General features: G+C 44.1%; 1 protein-coding gene across 2 annotated transcripts in view; it reads right to left on the bottom strand.

The window, feature by feature from the left end:
* CBFB (core-binding factor subunit beta) overlaps nucleotides 1–22,279 on the bottom strand; it is a 34,845-nt gene extending 12,566 nt beyond the window's left edge. For both annotated transcript variants that reach the window (XM_050311075.1, XM_050311074.1), the window contains exons 1-4: nucleotides 22,166–22,279; nucleotides 21,891–21,977; nucleotides 17,376–17,492; nucleotides 1,615–1,731 (exon numbers count right to left, since the gene is read on the bottom strand). In XM_050311075.1, coding sequence (XP_050167032.1) covers nucleotides 1,615–1,731; nucleotides 17,376–17,492; nucleotides 21,891–21,977; nucleotides 22,166–22,243 — 399 coding nt within the window. In that variant the 5' untranslated portion in view covers nucleotides 22,244–22,279. The remainder of the gene's footprint in view (nucleotides 1–1,614; nucleotides 1,732–17,375; nucleotides 17,493–21,890; nucleotides 21,978–22,165) is intronic.
* Between the last annotated feature and the right edge of the window lie 1,298 nt (nucleotides 22,280–23,577).

Genomic DNA, 23,577 nt, shown 5'->3' with positions numbered 1-23,577 from the left:
CCAATCCAGAAAGAAAAAACACAAAAAAACCCCCAAACAAACAAACAAATTCAGCCCCACAGAGGGAAGATGTTCAAGCGTGTATGTACATCTGTGTGTGTGTCAGTGCATCAAAGACTGAACAAGCAGCAGAACCAGGGCCTTTAATAATAAACACTGAGACTGCTTAGTGACCAGCCATGAATAGGCTGAGGATTAAGTAGAAAAAACAGTAGCTTAACAGTTACAATTAAAGTACTTCAGTGTTATGTGTGTGGATTTTCTTCCTAAAATATCTGCTGGCCTGGTGAAGGGTAGTATAATTTCTGAAGTGTGACAGCACAGAGACATTTTATCTGATCTCAGCATTAGTTAGTAAGAAGTGGTAAGAGAGAGGAAAATGCAAGAGCACTGCTTTTCCCTAAGACAAGCCTTCCAGAAAACAGGGGTGTGTGTGAAGTCCAGCAGCACCTTTTATGACAAGGGACAGTGGGTACCACAGGCCCTACAAGGCACAGTAGGAGGCACTTCAGCCCAGCCTGACATCAGTGTTATTCTGGGATCGATGTCAGCACTCAGGTCAACTGCCTCTAGCAGTGTTACAACACTTCTAAACAAGGAGGCAGTGACAGACACAGGAAAAAGGAAACTTAAGGCTGTGAAAGACTGCCCAAGTGTTTACAATACTAACACGTAAGGGTGCAGCTACTTGTGTGCCTGTACAGTTCCTCATGGCACCAGGAGCCCCTGGGTACTGCTACTGTGGCAAATAGGATGACCAAGGATGAGCTCATAATCGCCAGGAAGCACAAACTGAAAACAAATTACACACCTGGAACTGAGGGCAAACACATCTCTGTCGATCCAAATACCTCCAGCTCAGCACCCTGTGCTCACAACTCCAAAAGCACTGACACCTGAGAGCGTGCACACATCCCCCCCACACAAAAAGAGCACAAACCACAGTTCCAGTGCACAAAAAACCAAGCTACATCTCAAAAGCAAAGACACGTCTCAAGTCTGACTGAGTTAAAGAATCCTACTGTGGAAGTGAACCTTGTTTGTGTGATATCCACTTTAAAAGCCATTTCCTCTGTCTTGGCTTTGTTCTTGTGCATGTCCAAAGATTCAGCTGCTAGACAGTAATTTTGCTGGTAGGAAGCAGGCAGATAAGTTCTCAAAAGCTGCCATACCTTAACAGAGCAGAGCCCACCAGCATTAGAGGACAAATAAAATCACTACTCATTCTCGCCCACATGCAATAAAACAAAAAGCTAATTAAAAAACCTCAATCATCCTAAAATAAACAGCTATAATAGACTTGCCAATCAAACTGTTACAAGATACATGCACAGTTTTTCAAATACTTTGATTTACTGCTCTGTAGCATAGTAACAGTGTAGCTGTAAACTACAAGTGATCCCCATCCCTAAGATTTGACCTAATGTAGCTAAACTAGTGTTTAGCTACAGCCACACATTTCTGAACTTAGAGTACAGAAGTTTTCTTTGGAGTTTGTACTCAAAGTGAAGGTAGAAAAAAAAGCAAATCAGAATTTGTGATCACTACCTGACTGTGTTTCCCTCCAGAAGAACGAGTGCCTGAGGCCCAGCACCCACGGGCAGGCTGTCTTACCTGTGCTCTCTCTTCATCAAATTCCAGGCAGCCCATACCATCCAGTCTCTGCAGATCTATCCAGCCTTTCCAGATTACACAGACACCATTGAGAATCATAGGTGCCTTCAAGTACACCTGAAAGAAAAGCAGAACACATGCTGTGGGTTTGGAAGCGCTTCCACACGTGCCTGCACAATGAAAACACTCAGCCAGGAAGCTTCTCTATGTATTCTTAGAAGAACATCCAAACCAGCTGGTAACATGAGACTCCATTTAACAGCTTCTTCTGCCTCCTTTCCAAGAACTCATTTTAATCAAGTCAGTGCTTTAACTTTTGCCTACTGTACTGCATGGAATAAATTTAAGCTGTGTTCTCATTTTATAAACTGGCTGGGTTAGAATTCTTACAACTTTCAGTTAAATTAACTGTTTTTCTTGTCAGCCAACCTTCCTGTCACAAAGGAAGTGGCACAGTGCCAGACAGGGAGGATCCTTTACAGCACATTTAAATAGATAAATGAACACACACCTTCCTACTCCCAAGAAGCACTGTGTTTAACACCAACACATGAGTGCTTTCATCTAAGAGCAAGCACTAGTTTCAATCCTCCTCAAATTTATGAACTAGTCAGAATTCTATAAAATACACTATATATACACACTGTGCTAAAAATAAGGAAGCTTCCTGTGTCAATTCTAGCATGTGGGAAAGGCTTCTCAAAAGAAGCAACACCAGATGATGAAAATCCAAGTACAGAATCAGTGTACACAGTGCCTTGAGCTGCAGCAAGGAATAATGCATGAGCTTAAGGCACTTCATCTAGATAATGGCAGATGATACAGTGGTGACATAAAGGAACTTAAAAAGAAGCAGATACAACACTAAACAATTTTGACATGTTGCGTTTAATGACATCAGCCTTAAACAAAAGTCACAGCAAAATTACCTCAATTGTACAGAAAAAAAGAAAAGAAAAAGAAAAATCAACCTTCTGTGGTTATTTCAGCCTACTTGGCAAGTCAAAACCCCTTGTGGAACAGAGTTTGTCTACGCTGAATCACCAGAGAGGCAAACCATGCACACAGGCCTGCACCCACTTCAGACTGGAAGATGCTTAGACAGTTCAAATCCAGAGTTTTTCCAGCCTTCTGGAGCAGCTCAGCTAGGTAGGGGAATTCTCACACAGCACTTCCTCTAACAGCTCTGCATTAATCCTCTGGCCAATCCTCATCAAAGCCCAGTTGATGGTTAGTGCTGTAAAAGGTCACTGGGGCAGAAAAGGCACAGCCCAGGGAGGCAGGAGGCAGAGGGGAAGCTAAACCTCCCTTCTGCAAAGGCACTAAACCATATGAGAGGCAACCCAGGAGTGGGAGAAAGGGAACAAATAACGTGCATCCAACTGACAAACAAGTAAGTTATTTGCCAAAGAAAACACACATTTGGTCTCCAAGCCTGATTCCTACAACTTGTCACACTTCAGTCCGAAGGGACACACTCCTGATGCTTTAATTAGTGCAGCATGCAGTAGCTCAGTAATGAAGAGACAAAGGTTAGTCCATGCAGATCTTCCTGCCACGTGCACTCTGCTGCAGGGTCTCTGCTGCAGGGTCTCTGCTGACAGCACTGACAGTGCTCTGTGCCTGCACCCAGGCCCAGCCCTGCGAGTCATCCCCCAGCCCTGGCGATGCCAGCACAGCACACGGCCAGCTCTGGGAGCAGAGGTGTCAGAACCAGCCTGAGTAAGACGTGGACGACCAGGAAACCACCTCCCACAGCCCTCATTTCGAGACTGAGCGTTTCAAACACGCCAAACACACTGCACCCTTTCGGAACAGCCTTCACTCAGCCACCTCACAAAGAAGCAAAGTGCACATCACCAACTTAACAGATGTGTTTAAATACTTTAAAAGTGAAAAACAGTTAAAAGAGGCTATTAGTACCAAGAGTCATTCTCTTCTCAGGAGAAGGAAGAATAATTCAAGAGGGGAAATAAAAAAACAGCACAAGCCAACTATAGGTCTGTAAAGACAAAGCAGCCTGTACTCTAATGCCAGTTGCTTTACAGCAGCAAACAAGCCCTTTGCTGATCTTCACTTAGGCTTTACTTCTCACCTAGCCTCCCCTATCCTTCTGGCCCACAGCAGGAGCCTGGGACGTCAGAAGTTGCTTAGAACTTCCTGCAGATGACAAAACCCGCCCTCCCGAGTTGTCCAGGAGTACTTTCTGTTTGTTTCTTTGCCAAGCAATATTGTGCTGCCACTGACTCGTTTCAGTGGCTGTTCACTGCCTTGGTCACTGCAGCTGCCAGTGCATGAAGTGCACACTTCCTGGCTCGGTGCAGACAGCAGGCAGCTCAGACGGAGCTGCTGAGGGCTCAGCACTTCAAATGCGATGCCTCACACACCACCTGGACGCCTGAGCAGCGCTGGAGGTTCTGTGGAAATCTTCAGAAGTCAAAGGGGGAGCAAGCTGCGCGAGCCAGGGTGATCCCTGGTGCCTGCCATCTGCCCTGAGCACGGTGCCCAACAGCTGAGCTGCTGACACAGCGCGGGTGAACCTCTGGCACACGGCCTGACCCTCCCAGATAAACACTGTGCCCCTGCTCCCCAGTCAGAGCCCCGAAAGCCTCACAACACCCATTCAGCAGCTCTTCAAAACCCTGATAAACAATCATTTTTCACTGCTCAAAGATGAATTCCTTAGCAAGATATTCAAGTTTTGAAGTTACCATATAATCATTCAAATGTAGTATAATTCACATTGAAACTCCACGAGTTTATGCAGGAACTTTTCTCTCATTAAAACACAATAAAGCATACTGGTACTTTTTAATTTATTTCAGAGGAAGGAATTTAGACTCATTTTCCCCTTTCTCTCTTTCTGGAAAATGGAAACCACCTAAGACTATAGCCAGAAACGTTTAACCACACATTTCCTTCTTTTCGATAAAGCCGTGCTGGTTCCCTTTCAACTCCTGAACTTAACAGAATAATTAATAAATTACAGCTCTGTCTGTGAGCACATGTTCTGTTATGGTACCTCAAAATCCAGCAGAATGGTCTTTTAAAAAATTTCAGAATTGTCTGCTCTGAAAGCTGCCTCAAGACAGTCACAGTAGGAGACCAGAGGCAAAAGCTGCATTATTTCTATAAAGATCCCAACCTCCCCCCATTAATATTACACAATTATACAGTTTGATTAGAAGTAGACAAAAGAATGTTTTTGTAACTCTTTCAAGGTTTTATTGTTAACCCCAGGTTAACTGCATTTATGTAATTTTTAAGTCCTCCACACATCTCTGGGTGCTTTTCGTAACAATACCTGGAAGTCAGTCCTGTAAAACTCAAGAGACAGATAGAAAGCACTGAAGAGCAGAAGGAAGAAGGAAGGTTGGAAGTCAGGCAGTTCACAAATTCATATTCAGGGGACAAATCTAATGCTAATAAAGAAACACCATTATAGGGACATACAAGAGGAAAAGATAAATCATTCAGCTGCCTCCTTTCAGTGTACAGTCCACCTATAAACCAGACAAGGCATGGCTTTTCTGACACTGAGAACAGAGGGTTGTGCAGACAAGAACTCTTATATATCTGTTCAAGGATGAGAGTGAATTCTCTCATTTTGCACCCTCATTTTCCACACACTGGCACAGTCAAAGCTATTTGTTGGATTGTGAGAGCTAAGTAAACTGTCATATACTGAAACATGCAATTTTTACTAGATTAGCAGCTGAATTTTTGTTCAGGTAACTACTGTAAATTGATTTCAAATCAAATGACATCTTCCATTTCCAACTTCTACTGCAGTAGCATTAGAATTTTTAAATGAGAAAAGCAGACATGTTACTTTGGAAGTAGACTTTTAGTGTTAGAACAAATATTCTGCTTGCTGATTGAACAAGTAGCAAAAGTAAACACTCTTATCTCCTGACAGATTATCTGGACAGAGGACAAACAGCACCATAAACACACATAAAACTTGAGAAGGTGCTGCATGAATAGGCTTAGTTGGGCTCTAAGTTGTTGAGCTGTGTTTGTGCTTTCTCAGTGTCCCAGCTGGCTTGTTCTCAAAGACCTCTGTGCCACACCTTCAGCATATCGTGTATCTCACCCTCCCTTTCGTACTCTTTCAACTAATCTGTTATTTCTTCTGATCTGCATTTAAATGAGCAACTCTCTCCTCCAAGTCCAACTAACTGAGAGTTGTTGTTAAAAATAGGCAGGGACATGGCTCCTGTAACACAATTCATTCATATTTTAGAAACCAAGCCCTTTAAACAGAGGACAATTCTCAATGACTTTTTAAAACACTGCTTTATTTGAGTGCAAGATGAAAAAACCTCGGTTTCACATCCTATTTTAGCCCTCTAGTAAATCCTTATCTCACAGCACCAGGGTATTTAACCGATCTGCTGGAGATAAACTATCTGTGTGCTCCATCCACACATCCTGCAGTTACAGAAAATGCTCCTTCTCCCTCCAGCAACCCAGCCATTTCCTCCCCCAGAGACTGCACAGTTCTCACCACCCACCGACTGGTGAATCAGCACACTCCCAGCAGCCAGAGCCACGGGGACACCAAGGGCACCCCAGGAACAGCAGTCCCCAGCGCTGGAGCAGTCCCTGCTCGGGCTGCATCTCCCAGCACTCTGCAGCAGGAGGCATTCTGGAGCAGGGGGCTCAGTTCTGACTCCCCCTGTGCCTCATCACATCTGCCCACTCACAACTCCAGGCAGCGGAGCCAGCTCCCCTGAATCATCCCTGGCTAACATCTGAACAGCAGTGACCCCAGGGACTGCCATATGAGCACTGACCACCGAGGGGGAACAGCTGGAAACATCTCCTCCAGGAGAGAAAGCTGTTCACTCAGTTCAGGCTAACCTCCTCATTTCAGCTCCTCCTGACATTATCTATACACACTGCTGGGGAAAAGGAGATTACCTGTTCAAAATGCTCAAATAAGGAATTACGTATCCATCTGTTTCCTTTAACAGGAACCTTATATTAATTTCGTATGAATATGCATTTTTATAAATCAAATGCTGTGGTCTTGCCATGGAGATGGGGCATGACTGTGCTGAAATGTGAAGCTGAGTCAGTCCCATCCCTGTGTTCCCCCCAAATGCCAAGGCTCACTTTCACATCCCAGAGAAGGGTGTCTAGCCTGGATTTCAAAGAGGGGGCAAAGCATGAGGGAAGAAGCAATCTATGAAATGCAAAACAAACAAACAAACAAAACCATACACATAAAAAAAAGGAAAAACACTTTTCTGAAACTTTGCAACAGAACTTATACAGGAAAATCCTGAATTATTTGGGGAACAAAACAGAACAGTAACTTCATAAGAGTAACAACTGAATTACAGCACAAGTTGACAACTCCACACAAGGCTTCAGACTACACTTTCAGGTACTGATCACTCGTAGTTTAAAAGAAACTAATGACAAGCAACCAAATTAGGGACAGAGTTCTCTGACTTTGTAGGGTTCATTCTGAAACAATAACCTTGTAACAGTTTTTTTTAACTGTTTTTTTTTACTGTTTTTTGAAACAGTAAACACAAACAGTTGAAAAGAATCCCCTTTAGAAGGTCACTGTGAGTGAAACAGACTTTCTAGTGGGTTTAATTTGGATCAATCCTTCTGCCTCATGCCTCAAAGCAAAAATATGATTCTTTCTTCAGACATGCAAAAAAAAATGTTTTCTATTTTAAAAGCTGCACCTTCGACCACCTTCCATTATATGAAAATGAGGTTTTGTTCAAATTTCAACCTCACACTCTTCTGCAGAAACGTGAAGGGAGTCATACTTTCTGACCAAACAAGCGTCTTTCCTAAACAGTTGTACACAGATGACCCAAGTGTGGCTTTCAAGATGACTCCAGCTCCACGTCTGTCAGGGTGGCACCCCTGTCACGGCTGTGTCACCCCACCACCAGCAGCCCTTTGCTGCTCCCTGAGCAGCTGCCGAGCTGGGATCCTGGGGCAGGGCTGCCAGGGAAGCACCTGCTCCTCCAGCTCCTCGTCCTTGGGATGACACAGACATTGCCCTGCAAAGAGAGGGAATTCTGGCAGGCCCATGGAGCGACAGGACAAGGGGGAATGGTCTGGACTGACAGAGGGCAGGCTTAGATCAGCTGTTATGCAGAAATCATCCCCTGCCAGCCTGGGGAGGCACTGGCACAGGCAAGCTGTGACACAGATTGATTCCTCCAGCAAACCCAGAAATATTACCAGAACTGCGTGCTTGATAAGAGTTCCAATCTAGACTGTTACGCTTAAGGGAAAAAAAAAATAAAAAGAAGAAAATAGAAGTTCTAAATGCCTTTCATACCATGATGTTTTAACATGACAAAAAGCACTGGAAATACAAATTCACTGACCGTGAGGAACAAGATATCTTGAATAAAAGAATTTGCTGAAATACAAAATATCCCTCAAATTGCTAACAGCCTGTACTAGGATTTTAATAGCAGCACATAAAAATAGCTGAGCACAGGGCTAAGTAATTTAACTATTATTTGCAGAGATTTGTTGTAAATAAGCAGTTAAAACTGTTGTTAAACACTTAAAACTCCTGCATTTTCCCTCCTTTAGAGCAACATATCCCTGGTTTGTTCTGCTTCTGTGTACGTCTGCTCCTGCTTAAAGTCTATTAATAAAGCTGCAACTATGATTTAATTTCTCAAAAAGGTTTTTTAGTCGGACCCTTAACAAAACACTGCACTTGCCAGGAGTCATAGGAATTATTATTTTTTTTTAAATTTAAGTTTTAGACTCATAGATGCATTCCCCCTACTCTGTAGAAACCTATAAATTAATGCATGCCTATATATACACACACATATATGCTAATTTTAAGGATGATTCAATACACAGCTTGAAATATTAGTTTAAGGCATTTCACAATAACAACGAAAAAAATCTCAAAAAAACTTCTGCAGTAAGTTCCACCCAAAAACATCAACAACACCAAAAATTATTTCAGCTCCCTAAGTACAGCAGAAGGGGTTTGGATAACAAGTGACAGTATTTCCTTGGTGTACTCCCTGGGGAAACAGTGCAGTCCAATCCACAGCTGGAGAAACACCTCAGAACATACTGCAGTTGTCAACCTCACAGCAAAACCTGATGCTCTGGGGTTCTGTACTTCAGTCAGCTTTAAAGTGTGCTTATAAAAGTCACCTGTTGTTATTACAGATTTCCCTGAAGTTTCCAAAAATGTCCACCTAGAAGATTCAATTCAGATGCAACATAATCCATATTTACAAATTCATGTAGCAAAAATATCCCTGTGCAGACTCACATTAAAAATACCTTTCTAAGTAATGTCAGAGCTCTGACAAAACCTCTCTCAACATGTTTTCTGTACTACTGAAACACTACAGTAATGGGGTTTAGTTTCTAAAACGTCACAAAAAGAGTAGCAGAAGAGTTCTCCTCACTTTACTGGAGAGTCAGAATTTGAAAGTTCCTTTTAGAAAACCTGGTATTTTTATGGGTTTTTTTGGTTGGTTTCATTTGTTAGCTTTTCTGCATAGTTAGCTCAAGCATGTAATCATGACTCCTTTTTGAAAGCAGATCGATGTTTCATTAAATTATGCAGGTTGCTATTTCAGGTAACTAAACAACAAGTCCATAACTAAGAACAGATATGAAGCAGTAAGGACGTCAGAACACACATGATTAAAACCTGTGGAAACTGCAGCATTTTATTCCTGGACTGAGCCCCCTGGTCAGTTCTTATGCTTACAAGTTTGCACAGAAAAATACTAAAACGCTACTGCACAGAAGTTCTACTCATCCATTTAATAACAACCAAGTCTCTCCAGACACAGCTCTTCGTTCCAGAATACTGCAATTTCTGGACTAAGCAGAAAACACGAACCAGACCTGACCACAACCACCAAAAAAGCCCCAGCACAAAGCAAAAAGTCTTCTAGTTTTTACACTGTCATACAGAAAGGTCTAATGCCTCCCAACGAGATGTGCACCTCATGCTCAGGCTCCTGTCTGACTTTAAAAAGACAAAACCACCCAGCTGGAACTGAAAATCAACAAAATGTAATAAGCAGAATATAAGGAGAATCTGAAAGGCAAATCCATGCTGGGGTTTTCCCCTGTGAAACTTTACAGGGTCTTTTATCAGTCCATCTTTGCTACTGGATTCTGCGTGAGAAAGATGGCTGCATTTGAAATCTGCTCTCCCTTCCACGGTGGAGAGGGTATGCTTTCAAAGAAAAGACTCCATTTTCGTTGCAATAGTAAAAAAAAAACAATGTTTTTGCAGCAAAATATTCCCAGGAGACTGCTTTGCTGCTGCAAGCACACATGCATGCTTTTGCTCACAGAACCAGTAACTAACAGGGACACACAGATTTCTGCCACGTTGACAGAATATTTTCCGGACAGAAATTTCAAAATTGCTTGGGAAATTCACTCTTTTCAACTGCAAAAAGCAGTTCTAACTAGCAACTCCAGTAGAGGGTTAGAAAAAGAGGGTTATCTAAAAGTCATCATTTGCACACCATGCTACCTGGGTGCAAATAAACAGCCTATTAAGCCTCTATTTTTGAATTGAAAATTTGAAGCATGTAATGCAAGTATACTCAACCACAAGTTACTGATTTTGACAATATGGGCTACTAATAAAAACCCTCCAGGAACAGACCCAAGCAGGAGAGGGGTAAGAAAAGTTGCTTCTTCTGCCCTTTGGCTTTCATTACCTTCTTGAGCCCTCTGACAGCCTCAAGCAGGATTCAAGTCTGGGAAAACTGTATGAACATTTATTCAACAAGAAGAGCTGAATCAAGGCTTAATATAATGTTAGTCATTTTTTGTCTTTGTTAAACTATAACAATTATGCAGCTTTCATCATTCAGTAAAATTTCATAGTGTCAAATATTCTGTAGAATACTGTCAGCTTCTGCAGAGAACATCCTTAGCAATGGCTGGGAATTTTCTTTAACAGAGTAACATCAAACTTGCAATTATTCAAGTTAATAAGCTCATTTTGTTACTTGTGCTTTGGACAACAAAGCTTGAAGAAACATTACAGTAACTCTCAGAAAAGTAACAGTTTCTTGTAGCAGATGTTTCATCATCTTACTGAATTTTCTCACTTTTAATATGAAGTATTAAGTGATTTTCACAAAGCAGCAGACATCCTCAACAACGATGCTCTTTTCTCTCATTCATTTAGAAGAAGAGTAGAGAAGCATAATGTTAACAACTTTGCTCAGTAAGTGGAGACTGATATGCAAACAAGAGGATTCAACAACCCAAATGCCTGGATTTCTTCCAGACTGTGTGCTGCAGAGATCTCAAGTCCTGCTTTTATCCATGCAGCAGGCACATGCCCTTACATATTGCTGTTTCCAAATGCAAAAGTCAGCTTGCTACCTGATTCTGTTCCTCCTCTGGGAAACTTCAGGATGATGACGAGTATATTTGAAATCTTGTCTATACAACTCTAGTGAGTGCATTTAAACCACTGGAAAGAGTTCAAGGTACTGTGACTGAACAACTGCTTCTACACTGTGTAATCAGAGCTGAGCAAAGGCAGGTTTGGTGATGGCAGCTCTCAGGCACTGACACAGCCGTGCTCCAAGAGCTGCTCGTGAGCTCTGCTTCAAAATGGCATCGTCACCGCCTGCCCCAGGATGCACCAACCAGGCTGAGCGTGGAACAAAGGCATGGGAGGATGCAGGGGGGTGAAAGGAGGACGGGGAAAAGGCTGGGGATACTCGTCACATGAGAGATGCCTGGTGTGACTCACCCTCCAGTGGCAGAGGGCACCCTATGATAAATCACTCTGGCAGCAGCAACTGTCCAAACCCAGCCAGTGGCTGCTTGCCAGCACAGGACAACGTGTCCTAACAATCTACGTGCTCTAAAGATTTCTCTTCCCAAAATCCAGGTTCCTAACTGTTCACAGCGTATAAACTCCCAACTGCATCTCCCAGTTGAGAGGTCAAGTGAATAAGCAAAGACACACTATCACTACCTGGCTTCAAATGGCATTCTGACTAAATAGTTCTCCCCTGAGCAATAGCAGGTCAAAACAGAGAACACTTCCAAGTATCGAGGAAAAAAAAAAGTTTCACTCTCCTCTAAAGCAAAAATGGTTCTAGGAGCATAAACAAAGAAATTACATAGCTGGAGAAAAAAAGAGAAGAAAGAAAAAGAAACTGAGAAGTCTCTGCCAAACAAAAGACTCTTAAGCACAAACAGAATAATAAATTCTAGAATCACGAGTACCTATAGAAAACTAATATTTTACTCTAAGCCATATAGATGATCCTGGATGAAAACTAATGAAAGGGATGATTGAGAAAAGTGGATTCTTCTCATTCACCAAGCCTTTGCAGGACTCCCACCAAGCAACTCTGAGAAAAAAAAATCAAGCTGTTTAGCCAGGCTGGGTACAAACTAGATACACCACCAAACCCATTTATCTGCTGTCAGAATAACCACACACTGACCTTCTTGTTTAAAGCAAACAGAAAAGCCTGAGAAAGATCAAAAGGAACGTGATGTGGGGTTTCTTTAGGGCAGCACCACTTCCCTTGGCTAGGCAGGCAAAAGCAGCTCGAAGGCCCTGAGCACACAGACAGTCCAGCAGCTGATGTGCCTTCACTGACCACCTGCTGCTCCTCACAGAAGAATCTCCCCAGCTACCACAAGGGTTTGGGGTCATTGGGTAGGCACGAGGAGGAGGATAACAACTGTTTAAGGGTGCTCAGGAAAAGCACCAGTGAGATCTTCCCTGCTCCACGTTCTGAAGTGAGCAGAAACTAAGCCAGACAAACGTGATAAAGATCTGACCCCAAAATAGTGTTATCCTAACCCACCAGTGCATTAAAGGACCAGCTAAAAATCAGTCAAGGACTGTACAGAGCTACACAATGAACCTCACCTCGACTTCAGACCTGGAAACAAGACTGTTCTGCAGCAGAAAGCCTTTATGAGCAGGACAGCTCCTTGGAAACAAAATATCCACATATTAACAGGGATCCACAAAGGATTACAAAGTACTCTTTCCAGGTTGACAGTTGCTAGTGTTTTAACTAAGGCACATGGTACGCATCCCTCTGTTCCACCACACACAAACAGCTCCCAGAGCCTCTGCCAGGCGATGCCGGCTCTTCAGGGCTGCAGCACCCTGAAACGCTCCTCAAACGCTCTAAACTGAGACCTTCACTCTACTGCTAGTAATTTAATGCTCCTTCAAATTACTGTGATGGAATCTTGATAATTGTGAAGACCACAACCGCCTCACGGCTGAGACAGTTTGCCCTATGTGGTGGCACAACACAGCGTGATCTTCAATTAATATATTATGGCTTTTTTTTTTTATAAATGCCTAACATCAGACATCCTTTCCCACTGACATGGGAAAAGGTAAAATCCTTTTGTCCAGAGACTCAGTGAATTGCAGGGAACACAGACAAGTAACTGCAAAGTGTGAGAATATTTTAGATGATGACAATGCAAAACCCCCAAATGCTACAGGAACTAGTGGAGTGTGGCTCATTAGCACTACAGAGGGCAAAACGAGAGCTGAAACTGTAAATTGGTTCTCCAGGCACCCTCACCTTTTTTCAAAAAGCAAGCATACCTGAAGAAAGGAAAACAAAAGCTGCTACTTCAGCTTTGTGAAAGGCTTAATGTAACACCTAAATTCTTCAGAGAACGGTGGTGGCCAAAGAAATTAAAATAAAGCTTCCAATTCAATATATTTAGCACAGATGTTCAGGTATTTCTCATAAATTAGGCTTTCCCCTTCCAAGCAAATTCTGCTGGGTACACCGTGATCCTCTGTTTGAGTGGAAATTGCATTTGCTCAGAAAATGGAGCAGCCAATACACCACTCCCATAATCTGTGAAACTGCATTGGTAAAGTCAGAGAAGAGAAAGTTAATTTGTGGATGAGTCCTATCTATCAAACCTCCAGTGAGAAAACAAGACACAAGTGGAAAACTGATGCCGTTGTTTGCCATTTAAATATAGTTTTTATTAAAATACAGCACCTTTCTCACGACACTTCTGCTACTGCTGTAACATCTGCAGATAACAGAGATTTTATTTGGTTTAGATTCATCCAAGCAGCTCACAACAACTTACAGCCAAATAAAGTTTGTCAGTTACGACAAAAAACTGCCCGAGTGGAAACTCAGCATCTTCAGGAAGAAAACTGAACTCCTTCAGTTATGGCTAGACCAAAGTTAAGGGGTGATGGGTAGAAATCCTGGCTGCATCACATGTGGCCCAGCAGGCACTCTGAAGCCATTTCCATCCTGTCTGCTGTGCTTTCCTGCAAAGCTGCAGAGCTCAGAGCAGCAACAGGCCCGTGCTGAGGACTCTGCTTTATGAGCAGCTGCCGCCAAAGAGCAGACAGGAAGCAAAGCTGCACTCGAACGAGATGCAGAACGGGATTATGAAGGGGAGGGGAAGTAAAGCAACTTCACAGACTTCAGCAGTGACTGGTATTTAAGCAGCAAAAAAAGAATATCTGAGAACTAATGTTCTTTCAAGTAAGAAAGAGCAGAGCTATATAAACATCTTGAATAACAAATGAAAACCCAGGGCATTGATCTTATTGTAAGAAGTGCACAAAGTGAATCATGCAAAGAAAGTTGTTCACACGGCTTTTAATAAAACAAAAGGACTTTGAATAAAATTAGATTTTATGAAGCACTGAAGTCCACACACACAGAGCTCAGCCTGAAGTTCATATGGCATCAGTATAAAACTGAAATAAAAATTAAAGAACTTCATTAACCACAATAAAATGAGCCTAAGTAATTAACGATACTGGAGATCCGAGGTGAAAATACAGCTCCCCTTTTAATTGAAGGGTTTCATTATGTAAGATTTCAGGCAACACATTAGACTAATACCCTGTCTACTTCTGAATTTCTTAACAACACCTATTCACTTATTCTTTAAAAAAAAAAAAACAAACAACAAACAAAAAAGCCCCTGGACAGTAGCTGACAACACAAGGGATCGTGAAGCCTCAGTCCTCCAGAAATGGGACACCCACGGAATCTGACACACCCCCCACACCCCACAATCACAATGAAATACTATGTTCTATCATTTTTACGATCTAGGGAACTATTCTTAGTGCTGTTTTCTCTTTTGTTATGACAAACCTGAAAAATTGCTCAAATACACAATTAAATTTGCTGCAGGTCAAAGCACAGAATGTTAAAGCTATCTAAAAAAATGTTAAACTTGGGTTTAAAATGAGTAGAAACATTAAGTGAACACTTTGCTATCCAATTCTTGGATTAATGAAGACAGGGTATCCACCAGAGGCCTACCCACCCATTGTGAACATCAGATGCATCAAATTAAAAGGCAAATTAAGCATACAAAAAACCCCCTCAGTTAAGAAATACCAGACTGAAAAACCTCAAGCCTATGAAGTATGTATTTTCAGAATTCCAACTTTCACAAGGGTGTTGTTCTTTCTAAAATTCAATCATTTAGGCAGCAATTCCAGCTGATGCTGCACTGGTAGCTTTGTCAATGTGTGTACAAAACTGCTTAGGTACAATAGTGACATACTTTAAATCTGGATAAACTATTTTAGGCCATCATTTGCTTAGCCAAACACTGAAGCAGAATTCCAGAATAAAAAATATTCTGGTGTTGGTAAGTTTATCTACATTCTAGATCTCAAACTAATGCCTAAGATAATAATTAACTGACAGCTCCCCCCCATAGCCTTTTTTTATTCATATAATTAAAAACATGCCTTGCTGGCATAAATCCAGTGATGAACAAACACACATTATGCACTGCCTCAAGAATCAAAGCTCATAAAACAATGCTGCACAGAGCTACACAAAATCACATGGTTTTAAGGGACTGCTGAAGCCTATGAAAGAAATTCTTAATAAAGCCCAATGACAAAAATCCAGAGACCAAAATCTGAGCCAATCCCTATGAAACACTCGGCTGTTTCTGTTGATAAGGTAGGGAACCCTCTCCCGTTCTGCTCCAATCGTGGGAGTGGCTCACTTGCAGAGGAGTTCAGTTCTGTGCAGAGCCAGCCTGCACTCGTGTGAGATTCACCCAGGAAGGTCTGATTACAAGTGGGAATCGGTGATTTGTTCATACCAGGGTACAACATCACTCCCATTTATCAGTTTGTCCACCTCCAGCCTCATTCAGGACATTTCTTCTAAACATGTTAGTGAGGCACTCTAGAATTTACTGTAAACACACATAAAAGAGGGAGTGGCATTCACTAATGAGGCTCAGGTTCTATTTTAATACACAGCGTATCTACCACGCTCTTACATGATTAAGACAACACAAGAAAATGGATGAAGTAGTTCAGTACTTTAAGGATTCATTCAGAGAAAACAAAGTTAAAAAAATCATAGGAGTAAATAAAATTACTTTTGAACTGGCAAGAAGAGAGACTTCAGTCTTCTTACACATTACAAGAAAAATTCCTCATTCAATTGTAAGCCAGAATCAATATTTTTCAGTAAGAGCCAGATTCAATTCAGGTTCCTTAGCAAAGCAGTCAGTACCCAGACAGCCAGCTTCACTCCTTCTCCCCCCAATCTGTCAAACTTCTGTAAGCCTCACAGGACTAAATGGAAAACAATTTTTTCCAAAAAAACTCATTAACTTGAATTCCAAATACCATAACTGCCCTCAGGAATTTTTTTTTCTTCCAATCAAGTTTTCCCACTATAGGAAATATTTATCTTCCACCCAGAAGCATTTAAAAGACCCAATATGCCATTAAACCTGAATAGGCTTCAAGTATTTCCTCCAGCCTGGTAGGTTTGGTAGCATTAGCTGTTTCTCGTTATAAGGGTAGGTAAAAAAAATTCAGGCAAATGAAGAATTTTGTAGTCCTTTAGAAGTCTTTTAAATCAAAAAGTTATACAGAAATTAGCCTGAAACAGAAAAGCTATGAGGGCTTAAGTGCTGGTCCAAACCCCCTGAGGTCTGCAGAAAGTCCCCTATTGAATTCAGTGAACTTTGGATCAGTCCCAAAGCACCTACAGTAGCTTGGATAAGAGACAGTGTCTACTTTTTAAAGCTGTGTTTTTCCTGTAAAACAAAACCAGCTGTAAGTGATTTCAGTAACTTTATTCTGATGAGACTAAGCAGGGTTTCCGACTTCAAATCTAACACAGCTTCCCAGTAACCATCACTGTCACTAGGGAATTCTAGCTTTCAATAGCAGTCTATGGGACAACCACCCCAGAAAAAAGAGATTCAGAAATCAATTCTGAAAGCGATGCTGCTTCTGTGTCAGAGCTCAAGGTGGAACTGAGAAGAAGATTCATTCCACTGAGAGCACACTGACTGCTTGCTTTATCAACAGGCAGCCAAAGACACAGTGGAATAACCTGCTGAAAGTGCAAATTTTCATTAGTCTACCACAATTCATTGGACAAAGCCTAATTTCTGAATCACTTTAGAAGCACCTCCACAATACCAAATTTAAATTGTTCCCCGAAATTTTATCACAGCACGGCAGCAGAACTAAAGTTCTGTTGTTCAAAATAATAAAAAGCCACCAGTACTGCCCCCATTTCCCTGTAGAAACATTAAGACGCTTTAAGCCAAAGGGATACCAGGTTTTATCCTGCCAGCTTTCACTTGCACTCGTGTCACCACCTACCTGCGAGGAGACGGGAAACACCAGAGATCACGCACAACACTCGCGGTCCACACTCACATCATCGCGAGCACAGCATAAAAATGTCCCTCAGTCACAACAATTTCCTTCTTACCTTGCCTCCTTCTCTTTCAAAGTCGACATATTCCCGGGTCGGTGTCTGTCGCTGCTCCCCCTGCCAGTTGGCCGGAAAAAACTGGAGAGACAGATTGGTTCCTGTGGCCACAAAAGCCTTTTAGAAAAATCAATACAAACAGGATCAGGGAGCAAGACATTACATAAATTATGCAGGCAGTCATTTATTTTTACATCAGTTTATGTCTTAAGCCAGGCAGCATAGAGAATACTTAAAGTCAAAAACATGCACTCATCATTTTTCTTAAGTATTAAGTTACAAACATCTGATTCCATTTTGACAACATTTGCCATTGGCTGCTTCGGATATAAAATACAACATGGAATCAATACTTCTTTCAAATCAGTTTTGCTGACATTAGAATCTGTCCTTTCAGTTCTGTCTGGATAGCCTGCACCAACTTAGTGCCTGCAACCTTAAAAACTGCCCATGATTTCGAAGAGGCTGCATATCTCTAAAAGAAGTACTGCTGAAGGAAAATTAACTCCTGAGACCTGATACTAAGGACAACTATTTTCAAAAGAAAATTACTTGTCTCCTTTCACATCCTACTTGTACCTAGAAAAGCACTTGACTGAAAGGTAAATACTCCTATTTTATCATCTCCTGGCACGCAGCATCAATGCACGGCTCAATCAAACCCCACAGGACAAAGTCCTCGTGCCACACTGAGGCACCCGTGAAATCCAGATCAGCAGATGCTGTCAGTGAGAACAGGCAACTGCAGGAATTCTCAGCTGCAGCCCTTTGTAAAATCATTAAAGGGACTGACTAAACCATTTTAGAAAAAGCATACATTGCTTTCAAGAAAATAATTTTCTACGATTTCAAATGAAAATAGGCTTCAGTTTTCTTTATAATTCTCTGTATTTATTTGCATATCTTAATTCCAAGCCACAAAGAGCACATCAATTTATAGACATGAAATAAAAAATTATTTTTGCAAGCAGAAGTTGGATTTGCAGTATTTATGCTCTTCTCTGGTACAGGTGAGCACATTGTCCCTTAAGAACCCGAATACTCGCACATGCTCCCAGAATACCACTCTACTCAAAATCCCAGGGTTAAATGTAATTTGTTGCAATCAAACAACTGTATTGATTACCATGATCACTTAGATTTAAATGGTCATTAATCTAGAATATAGTTTTTCTTAAAAGCTATACAACTACTACTCTAATAGTTGGAATTTCCTGAGAAGCCAGATTTCTTTCAAGCAGCCCAGAATTCAGGAACTTTACGGCATAACTGTACTGCTGCCTGTGACACAATAGCTCTACATGTTGTTTAAGACAGTTCCAGTCACGGACTGCAATGCTGTCTGTCACAGGATTAATACCTCCCATTTTGAAAGTAGCAGTGCTTTGTCTTGACTCTGTCCCCTCTGCCAAGGGAGGCTGATGCTCTGCAATCAGGTTCCATTCCAGGCTATCCTTAATAACAGATTTTGTAAGTTTTCTGTGCTTGTTTGGTTTTTTTTTTGTTTTAAACCTCCTGTAAGCATTTTCTCAATGTCATTAAAATTAACAAATCGGTCCTGGGAATACCAGGGGGAATACTGTATTGGTACATTAATATTTGCTTGCCCTACAATACTCAAAGACAAACATTTCAATCACTGAAACAGAAGCTTCATCAAAGATACACTTGCATAACTAGGAAGCATCAGAACTGCCAGGGCTGCAGACCATCACTATCAGGCTGACTACCTTGTATTGTCCCTTGGCTTCTCTAAGGGATTCTATTTACGTACCAACAGAGTATTATCTCCAAACATGTGTGACTGCAACTCTTCACTGCTCAGTCTGTTCAAGAACTTCCTACCTCTGAGCATCTTTAGCAAATACATGTTTTATACTCCTTAATTTATGCACTTAAAATGTGAGATGTTCTGAGTGCAAACCAGCTGAGCACTGCAGCCCTACAGGCCACTCCAGTCCTGGTGCTGGGTCAGAAAGACTATCCTTGCCTTCTGGGAAACCCAGCAAAGTGCCCATGCCTCCCTGCTCCCACCCCCTGTGTGTGCCAGAGGGCCATGAAAAACAAATTGCACATCCTCGTGGAGTCATGCAGGCAACATTTAAACCACAGGGTACTTAAAAAGCTATGTAGATATTTTCTCCTCTGGATTTTTGAAGCCTGTTCCCTCCATCTGAACAGATAAAACCACCCAGTTAAAATACTCATGGGCTTCTCAAATCAGATCATAGGCCTGTACTGAAAAACTTGAGAACATGCTCGCTTATAACCGCACAGGACTACATGGAACCCAACATTTTTCGAGTAACAAGCAAATTAAACTGAAACAAAACAAAAAAAGTCACACCACTAGTTCAGTTCTAAACCTGAAAGCAAAAAAATGATAATTTTCTATGCAGAGCCTTTTAAAGTCCAGTTTGAAAAGCTATCAGACATTTAATTCCCTAATTTTGCAAAAAGCTTATCAGGTAGTACAGGGGTGACCTGACCCACATGTAGGCAACGTAAATACGAGTACCTTCCAAGACAAACCAAACACGTGAAGGTATTTTCAAGTTATCAAAGCATTACCAGTAATCGTGAACCCTTAATTAATATATTTCACAGTTACTTCTCAGTAATACTGGTAATTCCTTTTTTTATTCACTCAAGAGCTATTTGACAGACGTAACCAGCAACGCATTGCCGGTTCTGCATTAAATCCCCAAGCTGTTCTCTGGGGTTTTTTTTTTGTCTGCTTAAAAATATGTAAGGTCATTTGCAAAGGCTCCCTTCGGAGATAAAAGAATAAATCCTTGATGTCTGGAAAAACATTCAAGACTAAAAAAAAAAAAGTAAAATTACTAGCTCTTTTTAACATCAGTCATTACACACATTACATTTCTAAATAAACCTGACTACTTGTGCCCTGTTCGCAAAACAAAACCAGATGTTTCAGATCAAGAAATATAGAGCCTGTTTTATAATTAAGTAGAAGGGAAAATATGTAGAACGGGCATCACTGGTTGCTTCCAAGGGCTGAAGTTCTGGTAAAAAAAGACAGCAGCAGGCTTAGAAGTACAAAGGTGAAACTACAGTGATCTCCTATTTATACAAATAGCTGCATAGGCTGCATTAGCAAGCTGGTTTATAAGCTATATGGTTTTTTGGTGTTTTTTTTAGGGAGGGATTAGAGTATATTCTACACTTTCACCTGCACAGGAATTTCCAGTGCTAGCCAACTACGTCTTCCTTACCTACCCATTGTTTCCCTGGTGAGTTTTTAAAGGAAGCAAACATGCACAATGAAAAATGAAGGTAAAACAAACAGTAAAATTAAGAACCTGTCTACAGAGGGCTCTCCCAAGATAACATTACAGGTTCTAAGACCAGCGGTAACAAGCAGGGTTAAGATTCAGCTAAAATAGAGTTACTCAGTAAAAGGTAATCATGTTCTTCAGTGTGTACCCTTTTACTGACAAATGTAAGCAAGATCAGCTAAAGTAACGGGTATTCAACTCTTTTTGTTTGGATGTCCACAAGAGTAATTTCACTGTGCGTAAGAATAATTTCATTGTGAACTGACAAGTAATATATATATATATACACACACCCCGTGAAATGAAAGTATGCTCCTAAACCAAACTTGCTAAAAGTGGGGTTTATTTTCTATTTTACCTTGTCTTTCACTATTTATGTTTTTCACTATATACCATATTTTCTACAGTGGAAGACAGAAGAGGTTACTTCTGCATTTTAATAGTCAAGAGTTACAAACTTAACAATGCTATGAGCTACTGATCCTATAGCAGAAATCAAACCAGGAAATACCGAGTCAGTTCTTGACTACTCCAAGCCATACTTCATCTCACTTCTTAATTCAGAAGAGAGCAGTCTGTTACTAACCTTAATGAATGAGAAAAACGGGGCTGAAGTTGCAAGTTTCAAAGCCTAATTTTAAAAGCATTTGCTTTAGCTCACAAATACATCAAACAGCTCACTCAAGGCTTTTAGACAGCGCCTTCTGAACAATGTTACTCATTTCTGAAGGCTACTGTTTCCGGAAAGGAAAAATGAAGAAAAAAAAAGAGAAAAAAAGCTGAATATTGAAATAAGCGGCTTGTAGCCGTAGCACGTGCCCAGGGAAGGAGCACAGCCCGTCCACACTGCCGGGGGATTTTCCTGCCTTCCCTGTCAGCCCGGCGCTCCAGACGCGCTCTCCGCCCGCCGTGGAGCCGACAGCTCCGAGCGGAGCAGCGCTGCTCCCGGGGCGGACAGGATCGCTGCCTGCCAACGAAACCCGCCTGTCCCACGCTGTTTGAGACGCGGCCGATGTCACTCCGCTCCTGGAGGAAAACTCTAACTCTGCCCCCGGCGCGGCCGCCCAGCCCCGTCCCGTGCCGTGCCGGCCGTGCCGGCCCCGATCCCGACCCCACGGGCCGGCCCCGCGCAGCCCCCGCCCCGAGGGCTCCCGAAACTTTGGGTGAGCCGGGCCGGGCAGCGGAGCGGGGCCCGGGGCAGCGCGGCGCCACTTACGATCTCGGAGCGGCCGTCGCGGCAGGCGTTCTGGAAGCGGGCCTGCCTCTCCTCGTGCGGCCGGTCCCTGAAGCCGGTGTATTTAATCTGCGGGGAACAGGGCGCGCAATCAGAGGGGCCAATCCCGGCGATAAGGGGGCAGCGCGGTGCACTGACTGCGCGTCCCCGCCCGGCTCCGCCGAGCCCCGCGGCTGCCCCGGCCCCTCCGCGGCCCGCGGAAACTTTCCCCGCGGAGGGAGGGAGGGAGGGAAGGGGGAGCCCCGCCGCCGCCTCACCTCGCACTCGCGGCTCAGCTTCCTGAAGAACTCCTCGTTCTCGAACTTGCTCCGCTGGTCGGGGACAACCCGCGGCATGGTGGTGGGGCCGCCGCCGCCGCCGCCGCCGGCTGCCCTCCTTCCTCTCCCTCCCTCCCTCCCGCCCGCCCCGCGCTGTCCCAGCCCCAGCGCTCGCCTCGCCCTTTGTTAGCCCCCGCCGGCGGCTCCCGCTCCCCTCCTCCCGAGCCTCCTCCTCCCGCTCCTGCCGCGGCGCACGCGGAGCAGCCGCAGCCGCCGCCGGAGCCCGAGCCCGAGGCCGCCGCTCCCGCCCCCGCCCGCTCCCTCCCTCCCTCCCTCGCTCCGACTTCCTCCCGCTCCGGACTCGGCCCGAACAGCCGCGCCATTCACAACTCCGCGACAACGCCGCGCATGCGCCCCCGGCCGGGCGGGGGGCGAGGGGCGGCTCGGAGCTCCCTCAGAGCCCCCTCAGAGCCCGGCCCGGGCGGCTCTGCCCCCGCTCTGCCCCCGCTCTGCCCCGGCTCTGCCCCCGCGCCGCTCCCCGGCTCCCTGCCCCGACCGGAGCGGCCCCAGCGCGGCGGCGGCCCCGGGTGCGATGGGGCGCGCCCCTCTCCCGGCGGGCACCCGGCCGGCCCCGCACCTGCCGCGGCGCGGCCCCCCCGCCGCCGGGGTGGCCGTGAGGATGGGGCAGGTGGGGAGGGACAGCGCTGGCCTCGCACCGGCCTCCTCTGGCTCCATCCCCAGGGTCAGCGAGGGCAGCCCCGGGGGCAGCACGAAGCCTGGCGGACCCCCAGGGTGGTGCTCTCAGAGCCCTAGGGGTGATCCTTGAGCCCCAGGGGTGATCCCTGAGCCCAAGGGTGATCCCTGACCCCAAGGGTGGTCCCTGAGCCCCAATGGTAGTCCCTGACCCCAAGGGTGGTCCCTGACCCCAAGCGTGGTCCCTGAGCCCAAGGGTGATCCCTGACCCCAATGGTAGTCCCTGACCCCAAGGGTGGTCCCTGAGCCCCAATGGTAGTCCCTGAGCCCCAAGGGTGATCCCTGACCCCAATGGTAGTCCCTGACCCCAAGGGTGGTCCCTGAGCCCCAAGGGTGATCCCTGACCCCAAGGGTGGTCCCTGAGCCCAAGGGTGGTCCCTGAGCCCCAGGGGTGATCCCTGACCCCAGGAGTGGTCCCTGAACCCCAGGGGTGATCCCTGACCCCAAGGGTGGTCCCTGAGCCCCGCTGCTGACAGAGGACACAGACCACTCTCTGGCTGCTGCCCCAAACACGGTGCACCAGCCCCTTCGCCTGCCCGGCTGCCACTGCTGAGACACACACCAGCCTGCTCTCGAGGGGAGCAGGAGCACCCACCACCACCTCAGGATGCACAGCAAGGCTGCTCGCTGGCTTTGAAGTCGTGGTGTCAGCTTAGAGA

The sequence above is a fragment of the Myiozetetes cayanensis genome, unplaced genomic scaffold (assembly GCF_022539395.1).
Source record: "Myiozetetes cayanensis isolate MyiCay16 unplaced genomic scaffold, myiCay2020 scf16, whole genome shotgun sequence".
In the NCBI taxonomy this organism is placed as follows: domain Eukaryota; kingdom Metazoa; phylum Chordata; class Aves; order Passeriformes; family Tyrannidae; genus Myiozetetes; species Myiozetetes cayanensis.
This window is presented reverse-complemented; position numbering and strand designations above follow the sequence as displayed.